The sequence below is a fragment of the Loxodonta africana genome, chromosome 16 (assembly GCF_030014295.1).
Source record: "Loxodonta africana isolate mLoxAfr1 chromosome 16, mLoxAfr1.hap2, whole genome shotgun sequence".
In the NCBI taxonomy this organism is placed as follows: Eukaryota; Metazoa; Chordata; class Mammalia; order Proboscidea; family Elephantidae; genus Loxodonta; species Loxodonta africana.
In genome coordinates this window covers 17,694,684-17,721,722 of record NC_087357.1, presented here as the reverse complement: position 1 = coordinate 17,721,722, position 27,039 = coordinate 17,694,684, and the positions used below count along the sequence as shown (strand labels likewise).

Here is a 27,039-nt window from a genome sequence, read left to right as displayed (position 1 = left end):
ACCAGACCACACACTGGTTTCACTCCTCTATATACTACAGTCATTTAAATTACTGTGTATTTATGCCTTGAAATCTCAACTAAAATGTGACCTTGACTCGCAAAAAAAAAAAAAAAAAAAAAAATCATTACAGAAATTTAAATACTAAATTAGAAAATATTTACTTAATGCAAAAGAAAGCAGTAAAGGGAGAACGGAGGAACAAAAAAGATATGAGACATACAGAAAACACAAAGTAAAATGGCAGATGTATATCTAATAACATTAAACATAAATGGATTAAACAATCCAATCAAAAAAAGAGATTATCAGACTGGATTAAAAAAAAGATTCAACTATATGCTGTATATAAGAAAAACACTTTAGATTCAAAGATACAAACAGATCGAAAGTAAAAGGATGTAAACAATTATCATGCAAACAGCCACCACAAGAAGCCTGGAGCGGCTATACTAATATCGGACAAAACAGGCTTTAAAACAAACAAAAAAAGTTACTAAAGACATATTGTAATGATAAAAGGGTCAATTCATTAGGAAGATACAACAATTATATATGTACCTAGTAACAGAGCACCATAATACATGAAGCAAAACTGTCAGAAATAAAGGGAGAAATAGATAATTCAACAATACTAGTTGGAGACTTCAATACCCCACTTTCAATAATGGATAGAACTGGGAAGAAGATCAACTTTGAAACAGACTTGAATAACACTAAAAACCAACTAGACCTAAAAGACATCTATAGAACACTCAACAACAGAATATACTTTCTTCTCAAGTGTACACGAAACATTCCTTGAGATAGACCATGTGCTTAGGCCAAAAACAAACCTCAATAAATTTAGAAGGACAGAAATAATAAAGTATGTTTTCTCAGCATATATCTGTGATCTTAACCACTGCTTCCTAAAAATTGTTAAAAGCAGAAACAGTCCCAAATGGTTGGTTCTGAAGAGTGTGACTTAGAGGGTTGAGGTAAAGTCTGCTTTTCATTACAAGTCCTTCTGTTCTTTTTAATTTTTAAATTATGTGAATTAACTAAAGTAAAAAGGCAGATAATACCAAATGTTGGAGAGGATGTGAAACTGCTAATGTAGACTATTATGACTGCTTTGAAAACTACTTGGCAATATCTCCTAAACCTGAACAGCTGCGTACCCCATGACCCAGCAATTCTACTGCTAGATATATCAAATAGAAATGTACAAAAATCCTTATAGAAGACACGTATAAGGATATTCACTGCAGCACTATCCAACTGTCCATCAGCAGTAGAATGGATAAACTGAGGTACAGTCACACAGTGGAACACTACTCAGCAAATATAACGAACTACCAATAATATTGATTATCTTCTCAAGAATATTGTTGAGCCAAAGAATCTAGATCAAAAACTGAGCGTACACTGTATGACGCAATTTTAATAAAGTTCAAAAATAGGCAAAAGAAAAACCAATGGTGTTAGAAGTCAGAATAGTAGTTACTCAAAGGCAGAGTGCAAGATGACATGTTGTTAGCTGCCATCAAGGTGCCCCTGACTCATGGTGACCCCATGCACAATGGACCAAACGTTGCCTCGTCATTAAACTGTTGTGATCCAAAGAGTTTTCACTGGCTAATTTTCAGGTAGCTCCCCAGGCCTTCCTTCATAGTCTGTCTTAGTCCGGAAGCTCCACTTAAACCTGTTTAGCACCATAGCAACACACAAGCCTCCGATGACAGACAGGTGTGGCTGTGCATGTGGCGCACTGGGCAGGAATCCACGCCAGGTCTCCTGCATGGCCGATGAGGATGGTACCACTGAACCACTAACGCTCTCTGGAAGGTGGTAGAGGAGGGGCTTCTGGTTGCCGGAAATACTCTATTGCTTGTTCTGAATGCTGGTTACATGGGTGTGTTCACTTTGTAAAAAATCCATTAAGCTAAATTTTTACAATTAGTGTACTTTCCAGGTGATGGGTTATATTTCAGTAAAAGTTTAAAAGAAAAAAATTTTAGAAACGCATTATTACTTCAATAAAATTTAATAAAGATTAAAAAAAACTTTTTTAATTCTCACCTAAGAGAGAAGCCAAGCCTTTTTTCTCATATGCGGATCTGAGAAAATCTTCTATGACTTCTAAAATATGTTTTTGCTCTGACTAAGATGTTTCTTCACAATTGTGTCACATGCACCCTGAATGCCAGCTGGTGACATTCCCATCACATGGCAGCAGTAAAACTGTTTGCAAACACCACGGATATTCAGAGAAAAAGGGTTTACTATGAACTTGGTATAAAAATATTCTATGGCCTACATCTACTCTTGACTTTAGCATTGGCTTATGTGACTTTGACCAAGTGATAAATCTGCTAACACTTTCAGTTCAATAAAAGAAAAAATTCCCAACAAATAGAATAAATCAAAAAAGGACATAAGCTGCCTCAATGCATAGCAATTCTTCAACTTGGAGAAATATTCTAGCGAAGGCTGGGTGAGGATTTGTCAAGGAGGGAAGGTGTGAAAAGAATACAAAAATGTAGAATTATACAAATATATAGTTCCAACTTCATCATTCATAAACTGCAAGATTTTTCATCTCCTTGAGCTTTAATTTTTTGTTCAATAAAAAATTACCTACGAAAGGGTAAAGTATCATATAAATGCTACCTGCTAAACATAAACAGAAGTCTATAAGTCTAAAGAAGATTCAACTATATCACTTCGGAGTGCCTTCCAGCTTAGTCTAAGATTCTGTCCCATATTTAGAACCACTTGTTCTATTCACCACACCCATATATTGAAGCCTCATTTATGGCATGTACGAAGCACTCGTAGGCTTTACGAAAAAGCATTATTGCCTTTTTCTTTGCAACTTTATTCAACATAATAATCCATAATAATGCGATTTTTATCAATTCATCACTGAATGGGAGAGATGGAAGGGGAACCTTAGATGTTATCCAGATCAAGCTCCTCATTCTCTGTAAGGAAACAAAGGCCCTGAGAAGTGAAATGACTTGCCCACACAGCTAATTATTAGCAGACCTATCACTGGAACTAAGATAGCCTGACCTCTATTCATTTATATACTTCTTCTTCTTCTTGTTAAGGTTCCTGGGTGGCACAAACGGTTTGCTCTCAGCTACTAACCAAAAGGTTGGCAGCTGGAACCCACACTGCAGCACCATGGAAGAAAGGCCTGGCAATCTGCTTCCATAAAGATTATACCTAAGAAAACCTTATGGAGCTCAGTTCTATTCTGTAACACATGGTGTTGCCATGAGTTGGGATGGATTCGATGGCAACGGGTTTTTTTTTATTGTTGTTGTTAAGTTGCCATTGAGTCAGCTCTGACTTATGGTGACCTTGTGCATGACAGAATAAAACGTTGCCCAGTCCTGCACCATCTTCTTGATTGACGCATACCTATTCTAACATTTACCCAGTATTTATGTGCCAGGCTTTCTTCTAAGAGCTTTACACATACTATTAACTCATTTAATTTTTACCACATGCATGTGAGAATATTTCCACAGAAAAGTTTTAGAAGCAAAATTACTGGTTCAAGGAAAACATACAACTTAAAATTATCCTTCAACAAGGTTAGACCAATTTAGAGTCCCATCAAAAAGGTATGGATACACACCCATTAAACCCAGTTGCTGTCCAGTGGAGTCAACTCCCCATCTCCTGTACCCTCTAGTAATTGCTTCCTCATCTGTGTTCTAAAAGTACTTAATATACACTTCCATTATACCACTAAACATCCTTTTACATATCTGTCTCTGTCTCTCTAGCTCTCCCCACATAGCCCCCTCCTCCCAAATAAACTGTGAGTTATCTGAAGAAAAGAAACCTACGTTATAAGAAGCACAGTATAGGGATTAGTACAGTAAGGTGATTAAAAGCGATAGTGATCTGTATGCTGAGCAAATAATCTGAGAAGCTATACTACATGAAGAAGAACATGGAATCAGGATTGGAGTAAGGCTCATTAACAACCTGCGTTATGCAGATGAAACAACATTGAAGTAGAGAAAATACATTTTCTGCAGTGTTTTAGTATTAAAATAAGAGAGAATATATTTTCTAGTTTAGCTAAAGCTGTATAGGCTGTGATTAAAATATTTAGTCTTTAAAAATGTCGATTATTTGCTCTGGAATCTGTCTCGCGATTGTTCCGTTGTAGAAAAACAAGGTAATCAAGATTTTTGTTGTTGATTAAACCATGTTTCTCTCCAAGGTGACAAAAACGATAAGCAATACCATCAGGATCCAAGATAACTGAGCAAAACCCAGACCCATCCAGTGACCGAAACCAGGATGGCGTAAAGAGGCCTGCAAGATGTCAACAATAAGTCACTTCATCACTACGTCCCCCTCAAAGAAGAATCAACATTCCTGGGAATTTCTAAACCCTGACCCTCTCCCTATAAAACCCTTTTGTAGCCCTCTGGGGGCAGACAGAATCTGGGGGAAACTTCGCCCCCTCTGTCTCTTGAACACGGTGTTCAATAAAGCCTCTTGCTGCTTACCTCCTCCTGTCTCACTATTTGCTTGCGGCAGATGGCTTGAATCCGCAATTTGCGGTAACAACATTGCTTGCTGAAAAGTAAAGAGGACTTGAAGCACTTATGAAGATCAAAGAACACAACCTTTAGGATGGATTACACCTCAACATAAAGAAACAAAAATCCTCATAACTGGACCAATAAGCAACATCATGATAAACGGGGAAAAGATTGATATTGTCAATCTTTTCATTTTACTTGGATCCACGATCAACACCCACGGAAGCAGTAGCCAAGAAATCAAAAGACACTCTGCACTGGGCAAATGTGCTGCAAAAGACCTTTTTAAAGTGTTGAAAAGCAAAGGTGTCACCTTGAAGACTAAGGTGAGCCTGACCCAAAGCCACGGTGTTTTCAATCACCTCATATGCATGTGAAAGCTGGACAATGAATAAGGAAGGTCAAAGAAGAACTGCTGCCTTTGAATTATGGTGTCGGTGAAGAATACTGAATATACTGTATGGACTGCAAAAAAGAACGAACAAATCTGTCTTCGAAGCAGCACAGCCAGAATGCTCCTTAGAACCAAGGATGGCAAGACCACATCTCACATATTTTGGACATCTTGTCAGGAGGGACCAGTTCCTAGAGAAGAACATTACGCTTGGTAAAGTAGAGGGACAGCAAAAAAGAGGAAGACCCTCAATGAGATGGACTGACACAGCGGCTGCAACAACAGGCTCAAACATAGCAATGGTTGTGAGGATGGGGCAGGACGGGGCAGTGCTTTAGGGTTGCTAAGGGTTGGGACCCACTGGACAGCACCTAACAGTAACAACAGTGATTAAAAGAGGAGATTCTGAATTCAGACAGCTTGGGTTGGAATCCTGTTCTACCACTTCCCAGCAATATGACCTCGAGCAAACTCTCTGTAAGTCTCAGTTTCCTTATCTACAAAAGGGAGATAATTATACCTTTCTCACAGTGATGTTATAAAGATTACATGAAATCATGAATGTGAAGTACTTAGCACCATGCCCCCGAACAGTAAATATTAGCTATTGTTCAGCTTAAATCTCTAGAATTAAACAAACTGGCGCATAAACTGGTGATAGATAAATGGATGGAGATATGTATATATTCATACACATATATGTATCACCACTGAAATACAAAACCTATTTAATGATATGAAACACAGCTTGACATAACTTTAACTATACCACAATATTTGTATTTTTCTGAAAATCTTCAGAAGTTTCTAGAATAAATTCCATAGAGATTTCCTTGACTCCTCTTGCAGTATATCATCCTGGTCTGTTCTATTACAAATGTTTTTTTAAGCAATTATAAGAACGTCTTTTCTCTTTTCCAAGACCATAGGCGTCTAGGTCTTAGATACCATAGTACTTGAGTCTCATTCCTCTTTATTCAATAGAGGGCCTTGCTCATTTTAAAACAAATACAATAAAATCTGTGAAAGTTGGAACCTGTGTAAGGTAGAAATCTGTCAGAGAAGGAAAACTCAAATATTCTCCACTGATAGATGGCGACAGAAAAGTGCTAAGGCTGCACTCTGTCAAACAGGTGAAAATTTGAGAGACCTGGAAAAATAAGACAATCTCATTAAGTTCTGGCTCTCACAGGTTTCACTGTAAAAGTTTTCATTTTTTATCCACATCTTTTGGGGTAACTTATTCTCATTGGATGTAGTATATATTTCCCTAATTTAGTCAAAGTTTAATTTGTAAGCTATCACTGATTCATTCATTTTTTTCTTCCCTAGTAAAAATTTCCTGTAGATTATATTTTTAGGGGCAACTGTGTTGCATCTGGAATTGTCCAATATTTAATATAATTTTCCACCTTAATGCCATTTAATAAGTTAAAAAAAACCCATGAACAATTCAATTTGAAAATTATCACTAAAATTAGAGAGCTAAAACAAGTACACTTACAAACACTAATTTATTTCATAAAATGTTAAATATAGAAGGGAATTCCACACATATCACCCAATAATATCAACTCCCTCATTTTATTGACGAAAAAACTAGAAACTAAAGAGATCAGAGATATGCTTGAGACCTAGCTACAGATCTGAGTCTAAAAACCCAAGTACACTGACATTCAAGCCAGCATTCTTTTAGAAATTAAGTTATAAACGTACCGATTTAACAATGTTATCCATTTTTTGGTGAAAGTAATGTTCTCAGTCTGAACATCTTAAAAAAAACAAGGTATGCTGGTGTGATAACTTACTGAAATAACATGTACTCTACCACAGAAGCAGCTATCCTAACTAGGAAGTGGGAAGAAAAAAGCAGGGAATCAAGAAAGAATAAAAGGAGAGGAGAAAAATAAAAAATAAATCAGATAGCTTTTTAAGTCATAAGGAGTTATTATCGAGATTAATGTTCACGGGAAAAATATATGAGTTCATGTCAGCCTCTTTTGAGGTTTTGGAGTACACTTTCAACATTTAGAAAATTAAAAAGTATTTTAAAATATATCAAACCAAAAACCAAACTCGCTGCCATCAAGTCAATTTCAACTCACAGCGACCCTATAGGACAGAGGAGAACTGCCTCACTGGGTTTCCAAGGCTGTGATCTTTACGGACACAGACTACCACATCCTTCTCCCGCGGAGCAGCTGGTGAGTTCCTACTGCTGACCTTTCGGTTAGCAGTCAAGTGCTTAACCACCGCACCACCAGGGCTCCTCTGTGGAAAATCACCGCTATGCAAGACAAGCCAAAAGTCTATGCTTGATAAAGCTGACGGAATCAGGAAAAATTAAACACTAAGTGGATATTTAACGTCATGAAGAAATCACTGTTAAAATTTGTTTTGTTTGTTGTTGCTGTTAGTTGCCACTGCCCTGTCCTGAGCCACCTTCACAATCGTTGGTATGCTCGAGTCCATTGTTGTGGCCACTATGTATTCTGAGTGCCTTCCAACCTAGGGGCTCGTCTTTCAGCATCGTATCAGGCAATATTCTGGTGTGCTTCATACAGTTTTCATTGGCTAACTTTTTTAAGTAGACTGCCAGGCCTTTCTTCCTAGTCTGTCTTAGACTGGAATCTTCACTGAAACCTGTCCACCATGGGTGACCTTGCTGGTATTTAAAACACCAGTGGTATAGCTTTCAGCATCACAGCAACATAAAAGCCACCACAGTATGACAAATAACAGATGAGTGGTGGCTTTACCAATTACTGTTCATCTCCACTGATGTATCTCCCACCCATTTTTAATAGTCATCATCTCTGATTCTTATCTTTACTCTTCTTCTCTTAGGTTTTCTATTATTTCTCTGTCAACTCCTCAGCTTGTTTGATGATATAGTATAAAGTAGTGTTTAAACACAAAGGCTTCAGTGTCACTACTTGGTTTTGAATTTTGGCTCTAACACTTAACCAGGCTTGAGAACTCGGGCAAAAATTACTTGAACTCTGAGAGCCTCCATTTCTTCATCTGTAAAAGTAAGGTAATAATTTTTTTTTTTTTTATCTCATAGGGTTATTGTAAGGATTACATGAAAAATTTCACATAAAGCATGTGGCACCGTGAGGTGCTCTAGAAATGTTTCCTATTTATCGATTTATCTGTATTCAGGCAGTCTTCCTACAGACAAGCCAGATAGCACGCTCCTTTCCTTCCACATGGAACCGCTTCCAGAGCTCAGCATTCACCATTTATGATGTTCAAGCTCTTGGCTGCTTGTCTTCCTCTGGCTTCAGATTCCACACGGCCATGCTTTTAGTCCTTACACTAGCTGACATTTTTAAAAATTGTGTCCTTTGAGACGATATCAACTTGCAAGTACAAGGAAACATATTAACAAGAGCCAGTATACCTCCCTGCCTTAGTTATCAAACCTTTCTACCGCTGCAACATTAAGTTTTATAACTAAGGCTTGTATTAAACTGAATATATTAAGAAACTGACTTAAGAAAAGCCACTTAAAACTGTCCTATTTATGGAACTCCCTGGCGTGCACTGACAAAGTCTACACTGGGGAAATGATTTTAATTTACGCACTGACTGAGTCCCAGTTAATGCACCCCACGCACGGCCCCCAGCAGCCTGTCAATGGAGGCCTGCACGCTGCTATGATGCTGACGCGGTTTCAGCAGACCTTCCATACCAACAACTAGGAAGAAAGGTCTGAGGAGCTACTTCCAAAAATCAACCAGTGAAAACCCCATGGTTCGCAACTGTCCAATCCACAGCTTTTCTTGGGGATGGCACAGGACCAGGACGTGTTTTGTTCTGTTGTGCATGGGGTTGCCATTGAGTCTAGGGCCTACTCAATGGCAACTCACAACAACTCCTAAGGAGAAATTCTTAAACGTTTCCAAAACGAATACGAACAAGGATAACAAATACTGTTAGAAAAAATACTTTCCCCCTGCTCATCCTACTTTATATGAAATGCTCACTTTCATCTAAGTTCCTAATTCTGCACTTATAGGCCACATGCAGAATAATCAAGACCTAAAATGCCTCACGATTTTCCAAATTGGTTTTACACATACACTGAACAAAAGAGGGATAATAGAGGGTGTAGGTCCCTCAAAATAGAACTCAAAACAGCTGGTGGCTCAAAGGTGAGTCAATGTTAACTGGTATCTTATGTGAGAGATAAGGTATCAAATGAGACAGCTGCTCAGGGAACCAAAGGAATTCTCTCGACTATGCCTGGTAAATCTCTTATCTTTTTATGTTCATCACAGCCCACAATGTAAGGGTCCTTTACCATCACCTATGATCAATTAAATCCAAATTCTTAGTCCTTACAAAGCTAAAAAATGGGCAGAACTATGAGAACTGGCCTTAGATCCAAACCCCTATTTCTCTCTACCAGCTCCCCACCATACACACCTTTGAATAAGAGAATATAAAACTTAATCCAATCTACCACTTTTATATGTTCCTAGCACTTTTGTAAGTCATGGCATGTCATGTCGCTTCTGGAAAACTCCAGTGCACACTTTTGAGAGAATAAGACTGAAAAAGGCAACTAACACCTTTGTATTATTATGAAAATAGTTACACAGTTATACAAAATTTTCATAAACATTCTTGATTGTCACTATTCACAACAATGTATGGTATTATAGACTTTATTTTACATATGAGGAAGGATAAGGAAGCTCCAGTAGCTTGGCCGTGATCACACAGTAAGAGTGTAGCCAAAACTGCAACAGGCCACTCAACGCTGTGCTCCCTAAAACACCAAGGTGTAAGCACAAACGGACTAAACCAAAACAAAGAAGTTTCCTGAATAAACTAAACGCTTCAAAGGCCAGCGTTGCAGAGGCGGGGGTTTGGGTGCAGGAAAGCAGTGGGATGCAGGCCTCAAATTCTCATAAAAAGACCAGACTTAACGGTCTGACTGAGGCTAGGAGTGCTCCAGAGGTCATGGTCCCCAGACCTTCTGTTAGCCCAAGACAGGAACCATTCCCAAAGCCAGCCCTTCAGACAGGGACCGGCCTGGACTATGGGATAGAAAATGATACTGGTGAACAGCGAGTTTCTTGGATCAAGTAGACACACATGAGACTATGTGGGCAGCTCCTGTCTGGAGAGGAGATGAGAGGGCAGAGGCAGTCAGAAGTTGGCCGAATGGACATGAAAATAGAGAGTGGAGGGAAGGAGTGTGCTGTCTCATTAGAGGGAGAGCAACTAGGAGTATATGGCAAGGTGTATATAAGTTTTTGTATGAGAGGCTATCTTGATTTGTAAACTTTCACTTAAAGCACAATAAAAATTAGAAAAAAAAAACACCAAGGTGTACAAGTAATATTACATATTAACTGAAAGTAATACATGTATCTAATATTCATTAGGGCTGACTCAGAAAATGAGGCAACGGCAATTCCCTTACATATGGTAAAAAAAGAAAATTCATGTTAGACCAGTGATTTCTCAAATATTTTGATCTCAGGACCCCTTCATACTTTTAAAAATTATTGGGGACCCCAAATAGCTGTTGATTATGTGGGTTATACTTATTGATATTTATATTAGAAACTAAAAATGATAAAATTTTTAAACCTAAGAATACAGAAGTTCATACTCCATTAGCCGTCAGGGATGGCATGTCCTGTAGCTTCTGGGAAACTCCACTGTACAATTCTGAGAGAATAGGACCGAAAAAGGCAACTAACACCTTTGTATTATTATGAAAACAGTTACATGGTTTTGACTTGGTGGACCTCCAGTCAGGGTCTTAGAGGCCCACAGGTGTCTCCAAATCATTAAGTTAGACAATAACACTTATTAGTCATAGCATGTTGTCTTAAATTCTAAGCTGTAACTCTCATTACCTTAAATGTTTCTCATCACTAAATTAAAAAACTAAACTAAACTAAAATAAAAACTACCCTGAAGAAGGACTGTTTTGTATTTCCCTCTTAGATGAGAATTCCCTTTGCAGTGTGTATGTCCTGGACAAAGATGGCAAACATTTACTGAATAAACTGATTCTTTTCTAAAGTCTAGTAGATGGCGGGGGGGGGGGGACCCCAAACCCATTGCTGTCAAGTCAATTCTGACTCATAGCCATTCTACAGGACAGAGCAGAACTGCCCCATAGGGTTTCCAAGAAGTGCCTGGTGGATTCAAACTGCCAACCTTTTGGTTAGCAGCTGTGGCTCTTAACCATTACGCCACCAGGGGAGGGGGGAGGAGCATAGAAAACATCTTAAAGCCAAATTATCACCTCCCTTTTCTTCTATGATAGACTTGAACAACGAAGTAGATAATACAGAGGACTGGTCTTCTTAAGCCAGTCAGATGTATCAAACAGACAAAACATCTCTATTCCAAATATGAAATAAGGATCAGCAAAAGATCTGAACAAAAGCAACAAGGAGAGAGCTGTTAAATACTTTAAGGTTCTAATAGTCTAGCTTTCTTGTTTTTCTCTCTCCAAATATAAGTAACATCTTCTAAAGTCAAATATAAATGACTTTAATATCTGTATTTCTACTTCTCCTTAGTTCATAAATTACCTATCTAAAGTTGGGGCTTAAAATTACACGGAAATATTTTTAAAACAATTTGTACCTGCATATTTGAAAGAAATCCCTATATCAAACCTATGTTTTCCACCCACATCCACATAAGATACAGCCTGCGATGCTACTTTACATTTATATAATTATTTTCTCAGAGAACTTTAAGAACTTCAGATTTTTATCTCATTCAGTCTCAAAAATAACAAGCGGCATGACATGCCCAAGGATATACTAAATCAAGAAATCAACAGCAATTCCAGAAACAGACATCCCTTATCTTCTAATGCTACTGTTTAAGGGCACAAGGTGGAGTTACTTTTAAGACAAAGCTTGACAGAGCAGAGTATCCCCAAGGCTCCAATGATTATTACCATAGAGCTTAGTTCAAAAAACGTTTGTTGACTGGCATGCATCTCAGAATTATTGACTTCAGATAAAATCCTAACTCTGTAATAATAGTTTCAAATATTTTTAGTAAGCAACTTACTCAAATATTTTGAGTAATTTAGTAAAAAATAGGCTATAATTTAGATAGACTGAACCCATGGACTTTATCTCAGGCTAAGACGGTCAAGAATTTTCTCTTTACATTTCCCTAATCTCAAAATTACCAAAAGCCACTGCCTTCGAGTCAATTCTAACTCAGAAACCCTCTAGGAAGAGCGGAACTGCCCCATAGGGTTTCCAAGGCTGTAATCTTTACGGCAGCAGACTGCCACATCTTTCTGCTGCAGAGCAGCTGGTAGGTCCAAAATGCTAGTTAGCAGCCAAGCGCTTTAACCACTGTACCACCAGGGCTCCTTAATCTCAAAATATCTGTATTAAATGCAAAATATCTGTACTACCTTCCACTTCAGCATTAGTAAATAAAAGGACTAAATTTAGTTAAAAATTTAAATTCTTCCCATGTCAACAGTTTGCCAATCTGGTCCTGATTGAGATCCAAACAGTTAACCACTGAGAACTTAAAACCTTTCAAATTATTGAAATAGACCAGACATCACCTGTTTCAAATTTTACAGGAAATAATGTTATATTTAATAATTGTGAGAAGAAAATAGGATTTTCAATGCATTATAGAAATAATTATTGTTCAAATGAAATTAGCTATAATCAAATGGCTCTTACTCCAGCCACAGAAAGTTTCACAGACCTAAAAGCTTTGAATTATTTACTTGCTTGACCAAATGACTAAGGCAGCAAGACTGCATAGTCAGCAACCACAATCACCCTTAGTAATGAGTGTTAGTATAATCCAACATGTATGAAAGACTATCGTGTGAAAAGGACAAAAAGTCGGCATACAACACCACCACCAGCTGCACTATTTGTAGATAGTGATGTCTGCATGAAATGCTGGTATTTAAGAAGAGGACATAAGTCAATTTTCGAAATAAGATTCTTGTAGCCAGCTATGAAACAGAAATAATATCGCCCTATTATTTTTTTATTATTGCTACTTATACAGTATTTATATTATTATAGGGTCACTGTGAGTTGGAGTCGACTTGACAGCAACGGGCAACAGGCCTTATTGCTACTTAGAGGACAGTGGTGGTTCAGTGGTAGAACTCTCCATTTCCATGCAGGAGACCTGGATTTGACTCCCAGCCAGGACACCTCAAGCACAGCCACCACCCATCTGTGAGCGGAAGGCTGCGGGTTGCTGTGATGCTGAAAAGGTTTCAGTGGAGCTTTGACTAAGATGGACGAGGAAGAAAGGCCTGGTGACCAATTCAGAAAATCAGCCAATGAATACCCTATGCGAGCAAGTCCAGGTTGGGGGTCGACTCAAGGGCAGCTAATAACATTACTGCTACTTAAAATTTTACAGGGAAAAACAATAGTCATTTATAATTGTAGTTATACAGGTAGGATCCTAAGTTGAGCCTAGGAGAAAGACCATTTCTAAATATACTTAGGTCACAAGTACCTGTTACAATGGCACCAAAACCGAAAACCAAACCCATTGCCACTGAGTCAATTCCAACTCACAGCGACCCTACAGGACAGAGTAGAACTGTCCCATATGGTTTCCACGGCTGTAACCTTTACAGAAGCAGACTGTCAATCCTTCTTCCGCACAGCAGCTGGTAGGTTCGAACCGCTGACCTCCCAGTTAGCAGCCCAGCACTTAACCACTGTACACATACCTTACCAATTACTTGACTACACGTCAGGGTACTTAATACAAAAGAATAAACTCAACTAAAACATTTGTACTATGCTGATCAGTGTTTTAAAGTACTTATCAACAAGAACTAATTATGCTAGAGAATGGGAAATTTTTATAGTTATACAAAGTCCTGACATTTCAGTACTCCACCCACCACATCATCAGCTCCAAAACATGAAGAAATCAGGGGCATAAATACACAAAGTGCTGATTAGAGAAGGAAGAAAAATATGTTCTAAAGCATTCTGCTGATTTAATGAAAACTGATAATTATGCACCAGAACAGGGAAAACAAGTCTGTTATTCTCTATCAGTCTAAGGAAAGCATAATCTACAGTTCATCAATATTGACTTTTCCTAAGAATGTGAAATTAAAAAACAAGGTTTCAGGAGTGTCAGGGAAAGCTGCAAACACATTTGTGTTTAATTTTTTGTTGTATGTGGGAATGAGGAGAGAGTGGCCGTGTGGGGCCAGGACAGACCGTGAAGTCAGTGTGGTGAAGTACGGAGACTTCAGCTGGCACGGATCACCAGGGTATGCCAGCGTATAGGTACCAGGGGAGGAGGTGTTCCTCTTCGATGCTGACTTTACAAAACGTATTGGTTATATATCATCAGCCTAACTGGTTTATGACAACCTTCAGGTATTCTTTAGACAGACACACTTCAAAATCCCAGCACTTTAGTTACAAGGCCAAGCTCACTCCGTAAAAGTTCATCAAGCTGTGCATTCAGGATTTAGTCAGTTTTTTGTATATGTTCAAAAAAAAAAAAAAAAAAAAATCAACATTTAAAGAGCTAACCTCTTTTTTTATACAGAATGATCGAAAGTAGACATTTAAGCAGGGACCTGAAGAAAGTGATAAATTAGCTCTCTGGATATCTGTGGGAAAAGCACTCCAGATGAAGGGATAACAAGGATCCTGTAAAGATTACAGCCTTAGAAACCCTATGGGGCAGTTCTACTCTGCCTACAGGGTCCCTATGAGTCAGAATCCACTTGAAGGCTACAGGTTTGTTTTGTTTTATATGTGTTTCAGCATAGTTCTCAATGACTGAATACCTCAGGGGGATGAAATCCAAAAAGGAGAAGAGTAGATGTTTGTCGTACTGTGGTGGCTTGTGTATTTCACCAATATTTCAAATACTAGCAGGGTCACGCCATGGTGGATAGGTTTCAGCACAGCTTCCTCACTAAGAATCTAGGAATAAAGGCCTAGTGATCTACTTCCAAAAATTAGCCCGTGAAAACTTTATGGATCACAAAAGAACACTGTCCAACTCACTTGCTTTGAATCTGTCATCAGGAGAGATCAATTGCTGGAGGAAGATACCATGTTTGGTGAAGTACAGGGCCAGTGAGGGAGCCTCTCAGTGAGACGGACTGGCACAACAGCTTTAACAATGGACTCGAACATGCTGGTGACTGTTAGATGACGCAGGTCCAGGCAATGTTTCATTCTGTTGTACGTAAGATTGCCTTGAGTAGAAGTTGACTCGAAGGCAGCTGTCTCTCTCTACTTATCTTATGCTCCTCAATACTGTTTTAACATTGGCAAAAATCGGCCAAAACAAAAAAAAAACCCTAACAAATCACAGGAAAAATAACAAAAGAAAAATTCTAGCATCTATACAAAGATATAGGTAGAAGGATGTTTATGCCATTATTTATAACAGTGAGAAAATGAAAACAAAACATTACCAAGAAATTGGTTAACCTATGGTACGTTCATACAATGTAATTCTATGCACCTGTTCAACAAATGAAGCTGTATTTAGAAAACCCAAGATACGCTAAGCAAAAAAAGGCAAGTTGCTAATGGTGGAGTATGAAGTATAATCTTGTTATTATAAATTAATAACAAAATTATAATACATTTAGGGGAATAAATGAAAGAATATTGCATAAATTTAACAGTAGTTTTCCTTAAGATTAGATATTACAGGAGATTTTCACTTTTTATGTTACATAATTTCACACTGCTTGAATTTTTTCAAAGAGTTCATCACTCATGGGAAGGGAAAAAAATTAATGTATCATCTAGGAAATGTCTGATATATATCTAATAAAATGTGACATATTTCTACCAAAACGTCTAATATATACAATAATCAATAAATGTGTGTATTTGTTCTTTGTTACTATTAAAGGGAAGATACATTTATTCCATAGCTATCATATGTGATATTATCTCCAAACAGATAGGTATTATTTCTATTTCCATTGTACAGATATGGAAACTGAGACTAAGGGAAGTAAGCCCTTTGTCCAAGGTCCCTTGCTAAGTGGTAATGCTGATAACCTAAAGTCAGGCCCACCTTATTTGAACGTTTTATTTACTGAAATAGACAACCCAAGTGTTTATCTATAGCCTCATACCAAAGGAATTAAATAATTGCTTAGTACTAGCAGTCTCTGGAGCCCTGGTGGGGCAGTGGTTAAGAGTATGGCTGCTAACCAAAAGGTCAGCAGTTCAAATCCACCAGCTGCTCTTTGGAAATCCTATAGGGATTCTACTCTGTCCTATAGAATCACTATGAGTCAGAATTGACTGAATAGCAACAAGGAAAAGAAAAAGAAAAAAAGCAGTCTCTACTTATTACCTGCAGTTTTACACACCTGAAGGTAAACAGTTAACATTCATACCTCATTACAGATACAGTAAGTATGCAGTTTTATGCCCATCTTAGCAACTGGGCAAGAAAGATTTTGAAACTACTCTGGAAAACTTCTGCTAATTACAAGGTAGTTCGCTTTATGGCTTTCTTATGAAATGTGATGTGCTCTGATGCCAAGCCAAAAAAATGTCAGCAGACCGACAACTTTAAGGAAGGAACAAAGTGTTTTATTAGCACTTATTTCCTGGTGATATTGTTTGGAGGAAACGGAGAACATGATAGAAGAAATGTTGGGTAGGTATTTAACTTTTAAACAAGGTATTCAATGGTAGATACTTTAAGTTGAAATGTCAGATTTCTTATTGAACTATTGATTCAGAACACCTCTATCTACTATAAAAAATCTTACCAAGAGACAAAAGAAAAGGAGACATGTTACACTTCCTTGGATAGAGAGAAAGTTACCCTTCCCCCAGCTTTTTAAGAAAACCTGTGCCATACAAATTCCTTATACATTCTAAGAAGGCAAGTAAAATTATGAAATGTTTAATATTTATTCTAGCATATTAGTTTTAGTTATCTTTATGACAAAAACTGGTATCCTTCTTGTCTCTGTTTACTTTTCAACCTGGAGTCCAAGGGCAACACCACAGGCTTCAAGGTGACTATAACTTTCATGAAATTAAATGAAAATTTGTTTATGCTTTTTTCTGCAGAAAGTATCCAGAGCTTTCATTAGCAAAGGATCCAAAAAACCAACACGACTGCCGTCAAGTCAATTCTGACACATAGTGACCCTATAAAACAGAACAGAACTGCACTATTGGGTTTCCAAGGCTGTAAATCTTTACGGAGTAGACTGCTATATCTTTCTCCCATGAAGCGCTTGATCACTGCACCATCTGGCCCACTTTAGTAAAAGATGCTGTTGTTGTGGGCCATCAAGTCAATTCCAATTCACAGTGACCCTAAACAGAAGGATAAATCAAACGAAACCCACTGTCGTCGAGTCAACTATCTTTCTCTCATAGAGCGGCAGGTGGGTTCGAACTGCTGACCTTTTGGTTAGCAGCCGAGTGCTTTAACCATGGCGCTACCAAGGCTCCTTAAGGATACGATCCCCCAAAAGCTTTAAAAGTATCTTTCAATGTAGATGCATATAGTAAACCCAAAACCATTGCAGTCAAGTTGATTTCAACTCATACCGACCTTATAGGACAGAGTAGAACTGACCATTAGGGTTTCCAAGACTAATCTTTAGGGAAGCTAACTGCCACATTTTTTTCTCAAGAAGTAGCTGGTGGGTTCAAAGCTTTCAGTTACCAGTCAAGCGCTTAACCACCACGCCAACAGGGCTCCTGTATATGCACAAATGACCTGTTAAAAGGCATTTAATCATGGTTTTATTTTTTTAAGGTTTTTCTTAAAAAGTCTACAGCAGGAGTTGGTAAACTTTTATTTTTTCTGTAAAGAGCCAGATAGTAAGTATTTTGGGATTTTTGAGTATTCCTTTTTTTAAATTTTTAACAACTCTTTAAAAATTAAAAAAATCTTTCATAATTTGTGGGCCTAACACCAGTAGTCTGCAGACCTCTGGTTTAGAGCAATAGCTGGTTTATCTCCGTAGAAATAACACAGCATGGGCTTTGTGAGTCCAGGACTGTTTTTATGACCTTGAGAAAGTCACTACCCCCACCCACCACTGCCATTGAGTTGATTCTGACTCATAGCGACCCTATAACCACCCCCCATCTCAATTTTCCACATCTGTAAAAATGAGATACCAAAATCCCCCATACAGTAGTTTTAACTATTAAGCGAGGTAGCCGTGCATGTAAGTGCCCGCCCCACTGCCTGGCACAGAGTAAGCAAACTTATTTTATCAACCCCACCCCTGCCTCATATGATAGATCATTAGTAATATTTGTAATTCGATATGAAGTGTTTGATCAGGCATGCTCCTCCAACACAATCGACTTTATTATGATCCGTTTTGGCTATTTCCAGGAACAAAGTGAGGCTTTCCAAGATAGCCAATACCTGTACATTACTGATTTGGATCTAAAGGCCTCCTCGTAATTAATCTTCTCCCCTCAATGTGTAAGTCAAATTTATAGAATGAAGATTTAATTTTCCAATACATTATTTTCCATCTAAAGTGTTTTAAGTATCTCAATCAAAACAATTCAAAGCAGCTTAAGAAAATCCAACTTGTAAGAAATAAAACCAGTGTTACACTGCAGGATACTTAGTCAAGTGTATTAAGGAACTTATGATTGCAGTATATTATTATACAACACCACAGTAATCACCTATTTGCCTTTGCAGAGATATTAATCTCTCCTCTTTCTGTTTCTCACAAAACTGAAGGTCTTAAATATATTCAAATGCCATTTAAACCCAAACCAAACCTGTTGCTGTTGAGTTGATTCCAACTCATAGCGACCCTCTAAGACAAAGCAGAACTGTCCCACAGCGTTTCCAAGGAGCACCTGGTGGATGTGAACTGCCGACCTTTTGGTTAGCAGCCGTAACTCTTAACCACTACGCCACCAGGGTTTCCAAATTCATGGTATTAGAATGAGCTTTAATTGTTCTTTATTTTCTCTAGAAAGACTAACTTTGTGAAAGCATGAGCTATGTTCTAACCATTTTTACCACCTTCACCATACCCACCAACACTAGATACGCTAGTCCTCAATAAGTACTTGTGAAATAACTATTTTTAGTATGACTTAATTATCCTTTATCTCTAAGAATCTTGCCATTTCATTTGTATAGAGATGTAGAAACAGACTTCGCCTGAGCAGTAGTACAAGAAAAGCACAACAGATAAAAACAAACAAACAACAAAAAACCCTACTACATTAAATTATGTCATTACTCCAGGACCGCCAGAGTGTTACACTAACGTCACAGCCTCAGCTCTCCCCAAGTATCAGAGGTTAGCTGCATTTCCAACCTAAGTAAGGATACCTTTTAGAAGTTGTCCATATACAGAGAGAAAAATAAGTACGCAAGAGCAGGCGAATGAATCAATACATTAAACCCAAGTTCACAAAAGGTTCTGTCAGCTTCCAGTGAATATACTTTGAATGTTTTTGAGAAGACAAGAATTACCAAGAACATCTATACCTCAGAAAATCAGTAAGAAAAAAAACTATAATTAACAATAAGAATAAATGTTTTTCTACCTCATCTCAGAAGACCAAGGAAGAAATAACTCAATTTACAGACCACATTATAAAGTATGAGGCTCTGCAGTCCAACTCTAATTTAGTTCTCTGAAATTAGTGGTATAGCTAGAGAAGATATAGCTAAAAATAAAGACGTGAAAAGGCTCTGCCTAACTAAATATAGCCTCGACGCTGCCTTTAGTGGGGACAATGGTTTCCCTCATTTCCCAGTCACTAGCAATATTTGAAAAGTTTCCACTAATACATATTATAATGTTTTTCAAAAGTAAAAGAACAAAACAATTGGTTATGACAAAAGTAGTTCAGCAGACCTTCCATGGACTGGAAAACTGAAGTTTCCCCAAATATTTATTTAAATGTTCCATACTCATTCAGTACATTCAAATATACATAAAATTTGATATATAATAATTATATATAATTTTTACATTATAATTCAATTTTTCAAAATATTATAATGTTTTACAAACTGTGTTAGTTGGGTAAAATGAAGTGTCGATCAGCTGAGACCTTAGAAAGCAACCACTTGAGCTCCTTAGCATCACTAGGTAGGTGAATTATCAGGAACTGGCAGTCTTGACAGACAACTTCACTTTAGCAACACGAAAAAGGAAAAAGTAAATGGAGGAAAGAAATGACAATAATGCTAATAGGCCAATATTCTGTTATGCAATAACTCAAAGTGCCAAAGGATCCTAAGACTCAATACAATTTTTTCTGTTGCTTTAGCCGTACACAGTAGATTTACCTGCCCACCGCCATCGAGTTGATTCCGACTCATAGCAACCTAGAGGACAGAGCAGAACTGCCCCATAGGGCTTCCAAGGCTATAAACCTTTACAGAAGCAGACTAAGTAGATTAAAAAAGGATGAACTAGCAAGACCTTCTATTTGGGAACAAAATCTGCTGGGTTAAAAAAGAAATGCTATGTGGGGCAGCACTCAAAGATTTAACCTGATGATTTAACCTTAAAAGGGATCTCTCTTAAAATTGCCAATTTAAGAAAAAAAATAAGCTTTATAGTCATACCCTTCTCAGAATTCTTGGTTTATGTGGAAAGATATCCCACATATACATTACACATACACCTTATTTTTTTTTTTAATCCATTAAAAAACAATATGGTATCGTTTAAAAAAAGCAACCTGGCTTTATCAGCTAGGTTTCACCACGTAGCTGACTTTAACCAAGTTATCTAACTACTCTGAGCTCCAGTCCCCGATTTATAAAAAAGAATTAACACTAGCTACTTCTCATTATGAGACTGTCATACATGTTACTTGTAGTTTAATTCGTATTTCTATCTGAAATACGAATCAGCTCCACAACCCCATCAGCTTAAAATGCTTCTGGCAGAAGAGTACGCAGACAACAGAGCTTAACAACTCCTGAGGCAGTCCTTTTCAACCTAATACTTCTATTATTTTCTTTGGCAACGCTTCCTAGTGACTTCAACCCCATCAGCCACACTCTAACTTACAAAGCACAGTAATTCTCACTCACTAGACTCGAAACTCTACAGGGTAGAGGCTGTCAATTCTGTCCAACACTGAAGCCCCAGCATCTAGAACAATGTCAGGCATGCTGTAGACATACAATAAACATCAGCAGATTGAGTGACGCGTTCTCTGCAGTATTTACTGACTGACCACCGAGATGCTCTCTAATATAAAGAGCATAGATGTGTACACTTCTAGAGGTGATCATTTAATGCTTAGGGTTTAGAAATGATGTATAACCAAACCCATGCTTTGCTTTTTTAAAATTTCTTGGGATACAATAAACAAAAAGCAATTTTGCTATACTTTAAATGGCAACGGTCTTCAATGATAAAACCAAAAAAAACCAAACCCACTGCCGTCGAGTTGATTCTGACTCATAGCGACCCTACAGGACAGGGTAGAACTGCCCCATAGAGTTTCCAAGGAGCGCCTGGCGGATTTGAACTGCTGACCTCTTGGGTAGCAGCCGTAGCACTCAACCATTACGCCACCACGGTTTCCACAGATGATTAAGCTCCTTCAAATAAACTTCTCTATGGCTCCATAACTCTTATTCATAGTTTCTTTCAGATTTAACTATTAAAATTAATTTATTAAAAAAAAATCTCAAACTGATATGTAACCTAGATATATAGGCCAATGGAAGAGAATTGAGAAGCCAGAAATAAACCCACGCATCTATGGTCAACTAATTTTTGACAAGAGTGCTAAGTCCATTTGGGGGGAAAGAAGAGTTTTTTCAATAAACAGTGCTAAGAAAACTGGATTTCCACATGCAGAAAAATGAAACAGGATTCAAGCCTCACACCATACACAGAAACAAATTCAAAATAGATTAAGGACCTAAACGTGCATACTAAATTCTTAGAAGAACAAGCAGACCTAGCTTTCAATAATGGATTATCTAACATTAATAATAAAAGTACCAACAGCAAAAGACAAAATAAATAAATGGTACCTCATAAAAATTAAAAATTTTATTCTTCAAAAGACTTTACCAAAAGAGTGAAAAGACAAGTTACCGACTGGGAGAGTATGTTCAGAAACCAAATATCCAGCAAGAATCTAATAAGCAAAATATATATAAAACTTCAATAGCAACAAAAAAGACAACCCAATCATCATACAGGCAAAGGACTTGAATAGATATTTTACTAAAGAAGAACATTCAAATGGCTACCAAACACATGAAAAGATCCAAAGTTTACTAGTGGTTACCAAGGGTGGGATGGAGGGGAAGGGGGGGGGGTTACTGGTAATGGAAAAATTGCATTGATTAAGGGTAGGGTTGCACAGCCGATTATTGTTAATTGCTGTCAATAAGTTGTACACCAGTAAAAAGTTCAACTGGCAAAAGTTGTGGAATAGATATTTACGACAACGCCAAAAAAAAAAAAAAAAAGAATAGCTGCTGAGGCTGCATATGTACAACCAAACACCTCAAGGGGTCTGGTTCCTTGTTTTGGAGGTTTAGGGTCCTGGTTTCAGGGGCCAGTACACTTAATTGGTCTAATAATGTGTTTAGTGCTTCTGTTCTACCTCCCAATTCGTTGCATAGTGTCTGAGGTCTTAAAAGCAGCCATCCAAGGCACAACGACTGGTCTCTATATTCACCTGAAGCAACAGAGAAAGGAGAGTCAGGAATAGGAGAAGGATATGGAATGTGTGGCTAACTGCCTCTAATTGGATGGTGCCCAGCTGCCATTACTGAACATTCTGTATCAAAGATTCCATAAAAGAACCCTGATCAAAAGCAGGAAAATGCAGAACAGAATTTCAAATGCTCATGGACTCTAGACTTTTTGGAGCTATGGAAGGTGGACAAACCCCTGAAACTATTGCCCTGAGATAATCTTTAAACCTTAAAACAAAAATATCCCCTTAAGTCATCTTAAAACCGAGTAATAAATAGTTTAGCAAGTAAAAAAGGTCTGCTTTGAGCTTTTATGCACTTTCACCAAAAACCAAAACCAAACCCAGTGTCTTCGAGTCGATTCCGACTCATAGCAACCCTATAGGACAGAGTAGAACTGCCCCACAGTTTCCAAGGAGCGCCTGGCGGATTCAAACTGCCGGCCCTTTGGTTAGCAGCCGTAGCACTTAACCACTTCGCCACTAGGGTTTCCATGCACTTTTAAGAGCTATCTATGTGGGATCAAAGTGACATCTGCAACTTGACAGACAGGAACCTTAGGGGCCCAAGAGTTTATGTTACTGAGGGAGGAACAACTCAGAAAAGGAGGGTGAGAATTGTCGCACAACTTGAAGAATGTAATCAGTGTTAGTAAATTGTACATGTAGAAGCTGTTGAATTGGTATATATTTCCCTGTATATATACTGAACAACAAAATTAATAAAATTTAGGAAAAAAATGGTATGCAACACTCTTGCCACTTGCTATTTTGCAATTAACACCAATAATAATAATAATGTGGTCAAATTTTATTACCTGAAAGCTACCCAGAAAACAACAGAATAAGAGTTGTGACAGAATATCAAAATTTGTAACAACTTTTTTCTCTTAGCAACATACTGCTATAAATAAACCTCTCACTGCTTAAACACTAGAGCTCATTTATAATTTAGTCATATATTCTAGAGCTTACGGAGGAGGTTTCATAAACTATGTTCCACTCCACAGAACAGGAAATCAAACACAGTTAACAGCCAGTTCACCAACCTCTGCAAATACATGAAAATATTTCCATTATAAAGTAAATGTCTCCCGTCATCCAACAGTTTTAAGCTGTCACTTTGTGCTATTAGCCTCAGCAAAACTAATTAGTAAGGTAAGTATGCCACACGCACAAATCATAATCCATTCCAAAACCAAACATAAAATATTTCCAGATTATCTGAGTCACTGATGCTTGAGGCTGTGGTAGAAAATGTGGGATCTAGAAACATGCAACTTCCATCGAAGGACACTGTTGTTGTTAGGTGCCCTGGAGTTGGTTCTGACTCGTAACAACCCTATGGGACAGAGGAGAACTGCCGCATAGGGTTTCTAAGGAGCGACTGGTGGATTCCAACTGAAGATATCTTGGTTAGCAGCATAGCTTGCCACAGCTCTTAACCATTGCGCCACCAGGAAGTTAGGTAAGGCAAATACCGAGTTGATGTAATTTTATAACAAAAAACAAAATCCAAAAGGGTCAAACATTTTAATGAATACAAAACTAAAACAGGACACAAAGTGCAAATCCAGCTGCTTTAGAATAAACAGCCCTGTACTACCACGCACGATCATCTTTCACTCCAATAGACTGCAAACCTTCCCAGACCCGAGCGGGTGAAGCCTCTAGCCCTACAGAACTACTGTTCCCCTTCCACTTCTATGATATTAAAAAACCCATACACTAATCAAAACGCAAAATGATCAAAACACTACATGAAACTAAACCATCAGATATAAGAGTGCTTTAAAAAGTTAAAATCACTACGTATCTTCAAAATACATCTGCAAGGTGACTGCAGGTACTGAGTGAGAAACTTACAGCCACAGAGAAGAAACACTTTAGGGACAGAGAGTCTGGGTCCGTGTTACAGAACCTATCCTAAACGGGCAGATGGCACGAAGACAAAATGTACACAGAAGAACAGTACAGTATTATAGGCTTCCAACTTCTTTTCCAGTTTGCTGTGGAGAATTCCCTTACAATAGCTGCTACTTCTGCCCCGGAAGTTGCCCAAGCAGCAAAGCTACAGTGGCTTGCAGTTGCAAAATCCAAAAGACCTGGGCGCTGAGCACTCTTCATGCTTGTACTGTGCCCAGGAACCATTTCTCAATATGGCCAAGGAGATGCTGCAAAGTCAGTGACAGGTTGCCCTCAATGCAGCAAGCCCATGTAGAAAGTTTCAACAGTCCCAGAGCCAACTCCTGAGGCTTGGGGTGGGCTTCCCTTCCATTTTCAGTACGATAAGGAGCTGAACTCGACCCATGCTGACAGCACCTAGAGTGCCCAGGAGCGTACAAAAAGCTCTCTAGTTTATATTAATGCCATTTGTAATAAGTAAATAGTTTGCCTGCTACTTGTTTTTAAGTGCTCGACTATTAGCGAAAGGTTGGAGGTTTAAACCCACTCAGAGGTGCCTTGGAAGTAAGGCCTGGCGACGTGCTTCTGAAAGATCACAAACTTGCAAACCCTATGGAGCGCAGTTCTACTCCGCACACTGCACACCTGGGGTCGTCATGACTCGGAACCCACTCACGGCAACTAACAACACTTGTCTTGGTCTAGAGTCCTGTCCAGATTTGGGAAGATCCTGGAAAAGCAAGGGCTGGGGATAAGCCTCTGCGCTTCCAGCTCGACGCAAGCAGCAGCAGCAGCAGCAGCACCCCGCCCGGGCCCCCGACTCCCAGCATCCCGCCCAGGCCCCCGACTCCCAGCAGCCGGGCCCCCGACTCCCAGCAGCCGGGCCCCCGACTCCCAGCAGCCGGGCCCCCGCCGGGGCAGAACCTTCTCCCCAGGCCGCCCTCTCACCTGATCTTATAACTCGGGAGGGTGTGCTTGCGCTTAATGATCTTCTTGAGCTGGTTAACGATTATGGAGGTGAGCTGGGGCATGGGCCGCCCTTCAAACTGGGAGCGCACCTCGAAGTCGATCAGGGGGTCCTCCACGAAGGAGAAGAACCAGTGGGTGAAGGGCACGCGAGTGAGGACGAAGCGCAGCCGCCCCACCACGCGGGACAGCTTGACGAACAGGTAGGCCGACTTGCCGAAGACCAGGTCCACATCGATGGCCAGGTGGAAGCCCCCGTGGTACTCCACCTCCGCCTCGAAGGCCAGCTCCTCGGGCGAGGCGGCGGGCAGCGCCTCCCCGTCGGGGCCGTCCGGCTCCCCGGTGGCCGCGGGCACGACGGGCCGCAGGAGCCGGATGGTCTTGATGAAGGGCACCGTCTCGCCCAGGAACACGTCCCGCAGGCTCAGCCCCTCCAGCAGGCGCCCGGCCGTCTTGGTCTGCAGCAGCTCCTCGAACTCCACCTTGATCTTCCTGGTGACCCAGCGGCGGGCCAGCGCCGTGTCCCGCAGCTCTCGGAACAGGAACAGGATGGTGGCGTTGAGGAAGTAGCAGGTCTCCCGCGTCGGCGGGGCGGGGGTCTCGGGGGCCGGGGTCGCGGCGCCCTCGGGGGACCCGCCGGAGGGCTCCTCAGCCCCGCCGCCGCCGCCGCCATAAAGGTACTCCCTCAGGGGCAGGCCCGGCACCGGCTTGATGTAGCGGAAGCCATCGCCCGCGCGGGCGGCCTCGTCCGGCGGCGGCTCGCGGTGTTTGCGGTAAAGCAGCAGGAACTGGGTGAGGAGCGTGAGGAAGGAGCCCAGCACGGCCGACGCCAGGATCATGAGCAGCAGCCCCATCCCGCCTCCGCCTCCGCCTCCGCCTGCGCCCCCGCCCGGGCCGCCCGGGCCCCCGCGCCCGCGCCCGCGCCCACAGCGCCGCTGCCTTCACGCCGCCGCCCCCGCTGCCTCCATCTTGAGGACATCGGGCGGCGGGGTCGGGGAGAGCGGCTCCCTGGGCCTCGGCCGGCTGCTCGGGCCGGCGCGGCGCCTCAGCCTGAGGCGGCCCGCGCCTCCTCTGGCGCTCCCGGCGGCGGCTGGCGCGGTGGTGCCGGCGGCGGTGACAGCGGCGGCCGCCGGGACGGGAGGAGGCGGGATCGGTCCCTCACGCCGGCTCCCCCTCATTGGACAAGCTGCGCGTGACGTCAGGTGCGGGCTCGCTCCCGGCAGCGTCGCCGGGCAGCCGGCGGCCGGGCGCGCGCACGTGGCCCCTCATCGCCTCTCGGGCGCCCTTCCAGCCCCGCCCCCGACACCAGCGTTCAGTTCCCAGGCTGCGCGCGCGGCGATCCACGTGGCTGTCACTTTCAGAGCTTTGATGGGGGTCAGGGAGGATACCTGGGGGCACCGGTTAGAAGACAAGGTCCGGCGCAGCTGGCTTGGGACGTGATTGATCCCGGTCATGCCCATCTCGCTTCATTGGCCGTGGCCCACCTCTGCTGCAGTGTGATTCTGCTCCTCGC

The 27,039-nt window shown here is 40.3% G+C and overlaps 1 protein-coding gene across 6 annotated transcripts in view; it reads right to left on the bottom strand.

The window, feature by feature from the left end:
• PDZD8 (PDZ domain containing 8) overlaps positions 1-26,404 on the bottom strand; it is a 63,331-nt gene extending 36,927 nt beyond the window's left edge. For 5 of the 6 annotated variants that reach the window (XR_010318053.1, XR_010318054.1, XM_064269262.1 and 2 more), the window contains exon 1: positions 25,509-26,404. Coding sequence is in view for 4 of the 6 variants with exons in the window: in XM_064269262.1 (XP_064125332.1) it covers positions 25,509-26,380 (872 nt within the window). In the remaining 2 variants the exon portion in view is untranslated. Of the gene's footprint in view, positions 1-160; positions 25,291-25,508 lie in introns of those variants that run through there. The other variant, XM_064269264.1, reaches the window with a different exon arrangement.
• Positions 26,405-27,039: the final 635 nt, after the last annotated feature.